Raw genomic sequence first — 9759 nt, 5'->3', positions numbered from 1 at the left:
ACTGAAACCTATCGGCCGGTTATTTGTCATATATAATCCCAAATGTAGACGTTCTTGTGAGTCACTCTGACGTACCCTCCACCTGAACCATGCTACAACTCCTGCTGACTTGTTTATACGTGGCACTGTAGACCTGCGTGTTATTGTAGGCTGTTTAATATGTGACAATTTGTTTTTTTGCAATATATAGTAGCACCCTGCTACCTGTCTTTCTATCATCTAAGGGATGCTTGACCTGAAAACCAGCTACACTTTGTGTTAAGTGCTAATTAACAAGTGTTACGTTGCAAAACATCACACACGCAAAATCGACATCACATCAACATCATACCAGCATTTCACTACAGTTTTAATGTCACAAACATGTAGAGAATACACACAACACGCAGGCTGTGTTCCACCCGTTAGGGTTCGGTCACATGTGCAAAATTAACATAAGCTAATTCCCTGTTTTGCCACACGTGGAGTTCAACTTTCCTGAACTTGGCTAATTTCACCCCTGCAGGCAATGATTATATAGCTGAATTTGCACGTGTGATCATACTCATACTCTGCTAACACACTAAAACTATCAGAATGTGGTAAACAATGTAAACGTTAGCATTTCAAAGTGGTGCTGTGCTCACGTACAACCTCACATGCTGTGGATGAGTGTTTTCTCTCTACAGGTGAGTCTGAAGATGATTTTTTTCCCAATGTTTTTCTTTTGGTGTTATGAGCTCAGGTGTGGCATTATCAGATAAAAATTCAGCCAATTTGTTTCGGTTAGACACTCCCAAGTGACAGTTCTTGCCTAAAGGTTTGCTGGGAAAGTGCCATGACATCAGCGTAAAACAAACATCAACTTGATATGTCGCAAATTTGGATGATTTGAACACGGTAACGCAATCAGAACCTGATTCCTGTGCCACACACCTGTGACCCTTAATGCTCCTCACATGTGGGTTAGTGTTTAAGATGCATTCAGGAAAGCCTGTACATTTGACGTTCATTCATCTTTGCCGACAGAAAACAAAAAACACAAGAAGCTTTTTGGAAGGCAGTGACACAATGTGTGCTGTTTTATTACTGGATCTGTGACTTACTGTGCAACAGTATAGTGTCATATATTAAATGCTTTACACAACCTTTTTAAAAAAAATGTGAATGAGTTATGTGATGCTATGAACATTAGTTAGAAGCTTTTCTGTATATTCAACCGTTTTTAAAGCTCATAGAAGCAATAAGCCAGCATTGCTGCACGCCAATCCATACACAGTCAATTTACTCAGTTATCAGTGTTTCTGCATGCATTTGGGTTTGTTGTATTAAGGACATCCGTACGCACACACAATTAAAAGAAATGCACCAATGGTTATTACACCCATTCAAACAGACACACACATAAATCTAGACATTTCAGTGACGGTGTTAGAGACGCTCCTGACGCACGCTTTGAAGCGTGACGATCTCAGACCCTTCGGGGAGGATGATGTGATTGACGTTCTCCCAAACAAGTGGAACAGACGGAGTCACGAGACGACTGAAAAACACCCACTTGTTCTTTGACAGACAAACAAACACGCCCGAGAATGTGAAGGACGATCGAACGGCGGGGACGATGGAGGGGGGGGGGCGATTCCCGATCAGAGCAGGAGGTCTGTGACTGAGGGCAGCAGCTCGGCCAGCTCCGACTCGATGTTGGCCATCTGAGTGACAGGGTTGCCACGGAGATCGAGCCGCTTCAGCTTGGGGCAGGAGGCCAGCGGCTGGAGATCTGCCAATGTAGAGATTTCTGCGCATTTGGGTTAATGAAAAAGCTTTCCTGGTGATTACAACACCGGTGCAAAAGTAGGCTCGACATGTCAAATGTAACACTGGGGTATTAATTAATTTTCTCAAATATAAAACTTGGAACTGAAACTGTAATTAAAGTATAAATAAAAAAACAAATCAAAGCCTCAGTCATGACCTGCAAACTACATTAACTCCTCTCGAGGGGGAGGTGAAGCGTGACGGGGAAGGAGTGTGCGGTGCTGATGTGTTGTTAAGTGTCTCTTCCCGTCTTAATGATGCTGTTTGCTCTGTGAAATTGCGGCGCTGATTTTATTTACACAAAGTTTCAGTCACAAACAAATTACGCATGCATAGCGTCTTGTTAACCGCCGCAATTTTCCAAACACCCTCACGTGCGGTGGCTCTTTTACATCACACTGCTCACACACTGTCAGCTGCTCGCGCTCTTTAGCGGGGTTTGTTTTGCAGGTTGGAGCTCATGAGCGCTCAGAGCTCATTCACACATCGCTTGAGTCACTTGGACACTGTGAGAGAGGAGTGTGTGGATATAATATACACTGATGCTACAGGATTAAAGGGGCATTATGTAGCTATGGAGAAGAAATTCAAACTCAGAATTTTCATATTTATAATATTAACGAGGTATTAACACAAACTCAGAAGTGTTTATTTTTTCACTTTGGCATAAAAATTAAATTAAAAACTACATAGTGCACCTTTAAAGGACTTTCTACAGAAAACAAACTCCTGCTTATGAAATATTGATTTAAGGATACTGTTATTCTTCAAGAGGACTTCCTCCAGTTTGGGAAGGTGATACACTCCTTCCAGGCTTTCTATAGAGTTGTTATCAGCCTCCAAGACCTGAAAGCGTGAAGAAGTCGGTTTAATCATGTTGCAGAAAAAGAATTACATCGATATATTTCATACTAATCTACCAATTGTGGGGCACAAAAGAAGAAGAAAAGATGGCCGTGTAGGACAGATAATTGGATTTGAATTGCAGCTTTATCACCTCCAGGCACTGCAACATGGCGAACTGAGGAGGCAGCCGCTGCAGCTGATTAGAGGACAGGTTGATATGGGTTACCAATAACAGCTGATCCAGGTGGCATAAGGTGGTCAGGTTCTGTTAGAAGAAGAAAAAAAAGGAGAAATGACTTTTCAGAAGTTTCCCACAAGGCAGACAGGAGATAAATAATTTCAAGATAAGCAAATAAAATGTCTTTTCAGATTCTGAATCAACCTTGTCAGAAATGCTGAAGACGCGCACTTCAGCGTACTCCATCTTCAAGATAGTGTTTTCAATCATAAACTTGCTGCACAGGTCGCTGTAATATGCGCAGCGCATGGAGTCCACTTCCTGAGGGAGAAAACGAGAGCGTTCAGTCAGTGATCTGTCTCGTCTGTGTCCAACTCTGTGCACGGTCGGTACTCACCTTCAGCGTTTGAAAATGAGCGAGTGTCTCTTTTTCATATCCCAGAGGGTCCAGCGCCCTCATCAGGAGGATGATGGTCAGTAAGCACCCTGTGTTTGAACATCAAAACATCGTGATCAACAACAGCAGCAGCAGCAAACTTCAGTATTTATGTGAAGTGAGATGTAATGCAGCTGAAAGGCACTTACACTTATTGAGCGGCTCCAGTTCTTGTAGCTGGTTGCATGATTGAAGCTCCGACTGTAACACTGAAGTCTTCTCTACAGATAGCTCACTCCTGAAGAAGACAGAGCATCACTGAGTTTGCACTCCTTATAAAATCCCCACAATGTGCTGCCACCGTTACAAACACAGTACCTGAAAAGTTCCTGATCCGTAGCAGAGTCCCGACACCAGCTCTCAGTCCGACCTTTGCAAGTCAAAAGTTCACAGTGTAAAGAAGCCGGAGGAAACATGCATTAGAAACAGGTGATATGCAAAAGATGCACGATGCGTATCACCTGTGTACAGGGCGCAGTCTCTGTGTGTGTGTTTCTCAGTCCAGTGCACAGTCAGATTATGTTCATTTGTGATGTCGCTTATTGTTCCGGGAGGAAGAGCACAGATCTGAGCCCGTGTTAAGGTTTAAAATAACACAAAACAAAGACAACATGTCTGCGAATGAAGAAGGAAGAGTTTGATTCCAACATAAATTAGGCACGTTTGAATGAAACCCACCCAGGTCAACGTGTGAGTGTGCATAGTAAGTCCTCAGCTCATTTCCATGCCAGTACAGCAGAGTGTCCGAGCCGGGCGGTATGAATAAATATAACTTCCCTGGCAGAATGGCAAAATAGTCATTAAGTACGGTTATGGGTCAAACATATTATTTCTTCTGTTTTCCCGTGATAACGAGTTCAACTTGATTTGTTTTCTCGAGATCAGGACTTATTTACTCATGATTAATTATCTCGGGAACAACAACTGTTATTTTGTGATAATGACATAATTAACTTGTGATCTCGGGAAAACAAAGTTTGTTTTCTGGAGCTCTCGTCAAAATGATCTTGTTATTTTAGGGCAAAAACAGTTGATATCTGTTGTGTGTGATTTAATCCACTGAATCACTTTACTCAAATTGATCACATAAAATATGACCACTGACATTTGAAACTTCATCCAAAAACCACAATAAAAACCTTTGGATGTGAATAAAATGTCATTCACTACAACCGTACCACCTACTTCTCTTTATTTCACACATCTTTCAGGAATGAAGCCACCACGTTTCTTGTTACAGGAAGCTCAGCACTCCTGAAGCTGTGGGGAACTCATCAGCAACAGCAGATTCCTCCTGCAGTACATGTACGACAGTTGTCTTTCTGACGACACTTGGTGTCCTCTGTGTCACTGTGCCCTGACAAGTAAGACAAGCTGAGAGAAAAAAAAACCGCTACGACAGGATTTCCACTTCACAGCAACTTTACAAAAACATTCCATTCCAGCACGCTGGAACGCTTTACAGGCACAACCCGCAGCATCTTATCGGCATGAGGAACGTGAAGAACGACGAGAACAGAATGTTAAACTAGGATCTCGTTCAAGCAGCAGCACGCAGTCACGTCAATAATAATGTCAGTGGCAACGACCAGCCAAAGGAAAAAGGATACCCAAACAGGACTGTGTTTAAAGCGCGGGTGGACACTCTTCCACTCCACTCTCTGGGGCTGACCGTCGAGCACCAGCAGCAGGCCGACGGACTGTGCCTAACAGGACGGAGACAGGAAGAGAGGCAAGAGATACAAAGAAGACTTCAGGTGTGATGTAGATGAGAAGTTGTGGATAAATGCAGAGGTTGGACAGGCACTGCTGTTTATCTGTAGCTGTAGGTATCTTATACATGTGTGCTGTGAATAGATAGCACACATGTTTGTTTTGCAGTGAATCACTCAAAGGACTTTCTAGGAAAATAAACCTACTGAAGAGTATTGCAACATTATATTGATGACAGCTTGTCTACACAGGAGGTGTTTCTTCAGTCTTTGTCACGTGCCGATCGTGGGTCAGATAAGAGTCAGAGTCTATTTTTACACTTTTTACACACATAACTAAAGCGACTGTTAGTCGCATGTGACCTAACTTTCTTTCTGGCACATTTACAAACAGCTCAGAGAAATCCTACTGATTCGATCTTTCATGCACTTTGAATTATATTAATATGACGTGAGGTTCAGTTAGCTTTGCACAGAAATGGCTGGTAGAAATGTCCTTCAGAGGGAAACGTTTTACTTTTACACTTTGAATACATTTCAGAGCCTGTACCTCTTACTTGAGTAGAGAAGTTGAATCACTGCTTCTATGTTAAGAGTCTTTTAAACACAACTATCTGTTCTTCTACTTTAGTAAACACTGTGTGTACTTTTGACACCTCTGCATATAAAGTAAGGTAAGATAATTAATCTGGTAAAGGGCTGAAGACATTATGGTTTCCTGTGGCTTTCAAATAGTGAGATTCATAACTGTCTATTTGCTTATTTTTAATCCATTATTTTATCTGTAACTACTTATTTGCCAATTTATGCTTTTTAAAAATGTCTTAATGTCTTATTTTAAATGTCTATCTATGCCTCTGTAAATATATGTAAAAAGTCTTGCCGAACGTAGTGTCATTCTTTTCATTGTGATAAAATCTAAAAAATAAATAAAGAAAATAAAGAAAAGGTTGCAGTGTTTCTCATTTGTAGACATATGGTGTCAGTGAGATTAACTACTGTGCTGAGTTGCATGTTGGTAAAGAGAGTCATGTGTTTAGTGTTGAAAAAGTGAACTCAGAATAGAGAAATATGTGTAACCACAAGACTGCATGAATAAGAAAGCTCAGTTCCTTAAAGAAAGAGTGAAACTGCTCACATTAACAGGCCGAGAGAAGGCAACGGCCACCAGCTCCTCGTCCCGACTGACATACACGCAGCTTATCATCTCCTCACGTTCCGCTGTTAAAAAGAAGCGACATTCAGGTTGGTGCACCTCATGTTTGAGCAGAGCAAACAGCTGCATGCACAGAAAAGCCAGTATGACATACCTCTGCCTAGCAACCAGCGATAGTAGAACCAGGCACTCTGGTCGTTGGGGTCAGTGAAGAAAGCATTCTGTACAAGCTCATATTCTGAAACAACAAATGGGTTTATTTAGAAATTAAATGTGTTAAGTTGCACATGGGACTATTACCATGATACAGCCATTGTAAAGCCTGAGACTGCCCCCTGTCTGTCGCTACTAATTACTGCTGACTACACAAGTTCACCTTTGAGGAGTTGCTCCTCACAGACGCGATGAGAGTGGGTTTGCGGAGAGGGTGGAGGGGAGGACCGGTGAGGCTCGCGGCAAGGCGACGGGGGCTCAGGAGACTCTGGGTGGAGCAGCGGCAATAAGGTGCTGCGATAGTGCCAGCTGGAGTAGTTGGAGAAGTTGGAGCCAATGAGACGATCAGTGAAGGCCAGCTCCTGATCTACGGGCACACCAGACATCTTCACAACCATCCGGCGGTAATCCCAGCAGTGGACTGGTGGAGACGGTGTGAGACACGGAGGGAAACAGCGTGGTGACACACACAGAAAAAATTCAGAATCTTTACAGTTATGGTAGTTCCCCTTTTTCATTACTCACAGTTGCGGTCATCCAGGCTGAGGCAGCGATCACACAGGCTCAGTTCCCTGGCCCAGTCTGGTCGAGGCAAGCGGGCTGAGACCCAGCCTCGGTGGTGCCAGCTGCCGTAGGACTTTGGGTTCACCTTCAGGCAAGACTCCAGAAATGACAGCTCGGCTATGTAAACCTTTTGAATCTCATCCTCGTCCCTGGAGCAGATATCAAGAAACAAAAACATAATTGTCCTCTCCTATTTCAGCTAACAATCAAAAACTGTAATACTGAAAATCTACAGATGAAGAAAGAACTGGTCATGATCTCACTTCACAGTCTCCAGGTGCATCAGGATCTCTCTTCTGTAGTTCCAGAGGGTTGCAAAGTCAGGATTGGATGAAAGGAGCTGCTGGGTGAGCTGGAGAGCCTCATCATCGCAAATACCCTCCTTCCTCTGTCATATAGGGCAAAGAGAGAGGTGTGAGGCGGTTACCCAGAGCGGAAAATCGGCAGACAGAGGAACAGGTCAAGTGATAAATAGGCACGGCTTAGTCACTGAAACTGTTCAACAAGCACTAAGCTTGACATTTTAACGCTGCAAAGGGGCCTCAAAGACATAAACAATAAGGCTAGTCTTGCTTTTAATTTGTCCCTAGACTCCCTATCCTGTCTGTGGTGCTCAGCCCCAAGCCCATTTCTCTCCACTGAAGACACTCTTTAGAAAAAGGTCGATGGAATATACATATATACGGCTAATTTGGGTAATCACAAGGGCAGGGTAATCAAAAGTTACTCAAACACGACAAGTGGGTGCATTTGATGGGGGCTATTTTCAACATCTTTAGCGCTCTTTCATTTACAGCAGCAGGACAGAAGGATCACCCAGCAAAGGGTAAGATAGTAAGCTGTATGAGGCTTTGGCTACACAGGTAGTGAGTGTTAACAGAATCAATGCACTGTTGGGTTTTGTCTTTTCGTGATTATCTTTAAAATAAGACGAACATAGACCCACCACCAGCCTCATTATGTCAAATCTACGGTGAAATGTGTCTTTCTAGATAACCTTCGAAAAGCAGGCATCTCGTGCAGCCATGTATATCTTCAGTTTCTTCTCTCGCTCCTTCCTCTTCTCCTCCTCCTGCTGGGCTGTGGATTTCAGCTTCACTCTTCCATGCTGTCATAAGCAAAAAAAAAAAGGGGGGTGGGGGTACAGTACGTGATCATAACGGTGCTGGTAAAAGGAAAGTATGAATAATTGATTCCTTCTGCACTATGAAGGCTGCATAAAGCCGTCAACATGCCTACATTTCAAGAGGAGATGAGTGAATGTTAAAACTCTTACCATCCTTCCTGTTTGTGATGGAGACTTCCCAGAAAAATAACCTGTTTATAATGAAAAATGAGGGGTGATATTGAGGGTTAAGCTAGGCCTGGAAAACGTTTCCACAGTCGCATTCAGAGCTGACAGACAGGCACAAAAGTTATGACAAATCAATATTATCAGCTCAGCCTTTGGCTGGTCCTCGGTGTGTATATATTCAGCCATCAGCAGGCTCAAACACTGAACACAAACAGCCTTAAGTCTGAAGTTAGCTTGCTAATTAGCTCCGATGTCACTCAACAACACTCATTCAAACCAGCACAGAATAACAGCAAGCTGCGACACAAAAAAACATTTTCATCACAGGTAGACACTGAACGCCACGTTGCACGTACCGTAACACACCCAGCTGTGTTTGTACTTGGCTTGTTGTGTTGTTTTCAGAGAGCAGTTTGATTTGTCATGTCACTATCAGGATTTCTAACGACTACAATGTTTCACTTCCGTCTCGTCAAAGTGACGTCACGGCCAGGGTACCCTGTCTGGCCGCGGTGTTTTGCGGCCCTCTAGTGGAGGAAAAGCTGAACTGAGCGACGAGGCAGAGATTTAAAGGTACACGGACACAAAGTGGACAGACAGACTTTCACTCCGGAGACACCCGGCGGCGTCTCTGACTCAGTTTTGACTCCAAACTAATGCCGAATTGTATCACTACATAGGCCACATAGGACTCACCTCTTTCCATTGGATTTTATTGCTTCTTCTATTTTATATGAGCGTTTATTATGAAAATTCAGCTTTTATTTGATATAGCTTCCATGTCATGTGACCCAGTAACTCCAAACCAATGCCGAATTGTATTACTAAACAGGACAAATAAGACACACTGTTTTTTGTTACATTTTACTGTTTCTTCTATTTTATATGAGCGTTTATTATGAAAATTCAGCTTTTATTTGATATAGCGTCCATGTCATGTGACCCAGTAACTCCAAACCAATGCCGAATTGTATTACTAAATGGGAAAAATAAGACACACCTGGTTTTTGTTACATTTGACTGCCTCTTCTATTTTATATGAATATTTATTATGAAAATTCAGCTTTTATTTTCAATAGCTTCCATGTCATGTGACCCAGTGACTCCAACCCAATGCCGAATTGTATCACTACACAGGCCACATAGGACTCACCTCTTTTTATTGGATTTTACTGCTTCTTCTATTTTTTATGAACATTTATTATGAAAATTCAGCATTTGTTCTCAATAGCTTCCATGTCATGAGACCCAGTGACTCCAGACCAATGCCGAATTGTCGGCAGGCCACAAAAGACTCACCTCTTTTGATTAAATTTTAATGTTACAAAAACAGATGTGGCCTGTGTAGTAAGGTGTGTTGGTTTATGGAGCTTTTTGCAGTAAATAGCTGCCTGCTGCTGGGCATGGTTGCTGGAAGTGTGAGACTGAACCAAACAGTACATTTGTGGGCTGTGATGCTGAAACACTCCATACATTAAAGGGAAACTGCAGTCATGTAGCCATTTAGAGATGAATGAGTTCATATAAAATACTTACCGGTTCCTACTGGTACCTAGTTGTAAGTGG

At 42.6% G+C, this 9759-nt stretch overlaps 1 protein-coding gene across 1 annotated transcript; it reads right to left on the bottom strand.

Moving 5' to 3' along the window:
• Nucleotides 1-1028: 1028 nt before the first annotated feature.
• rabggta (Rab geranylgeranyltransferase subunit alpha) lies at nucleotides 1029-8672 on the bottom strand. Its single transcript, XM_073477157.1, has 17 exons — nucleotides 8550-8672; nucleotides 8176-8216; nucleotides 7897-8007; nucleotides 7163-7287; nucleotides 6861-7048; nucleotides 6499-6756; nucleotides 6277-6360; nucleotides 6105-6187; nucleotides 4865-4960; nucleotides 3716-3821; nucleotides 3573-3624; nucleotides 3404-3492; nucleotides 3216-3304; nucleotides 3023-3139; nucleotides 2792-2905; nucleotides 2553-2640; nucleotides 1029-1774 (listed from the first exon to the last, which is right to left on the bottom strand). The coding sequence occupies exons 2-17, from the start codon at nucleotides 8176-8178 to the stop codon at nucleotides 1626-1628; spliced, it is 1752 nt and encodes a 583-aa protein (XP_073333258.1). The 5' UTR covers nucleotides 8179-8216; nucleotides 8550-8672; the 3' UTR covers nucleotides 1029-1625.
• Nucleotides 8673-9759: the final 1087 nt, after the last annotated feature.

This window comes from Pagrus major, chromosome 11 (assembly GCF_040436345.1).
Source record: "Pagrus major chromosome 11, Pma_NU_1.0".
Taxonomy (NCBI): Eukaryota; Metazoa; Chordata; class Actinopteri; order Spariformes; family Sparidae; genus Pagrus; species Pagrus major.
Note: the sequence above shows the minus strand (reverse complement) of the source record. Positions and strands in the feature narration are given on the sequence as shown.

Excerpts from the sequence above, each read along its gene's own strand:
- rabggta (XM_073477157.1), bottom strand. Across the intron at positions 2,906-3,022 it reads TCTTCAGCATTTCTGACAAG|AACCTGACCACCTTATGCCA; the intron begins GTTGATTCAGAA and ends TTCTTCTAACAG. Across the intron at positions 2,641-2,791 it reads CCATGTTGCAGTGCCTGGAG|GTCTTGGAGGCTGATAACAA; the intron begins GTGATAAAGCTG and ends TCACGCTTTCAG.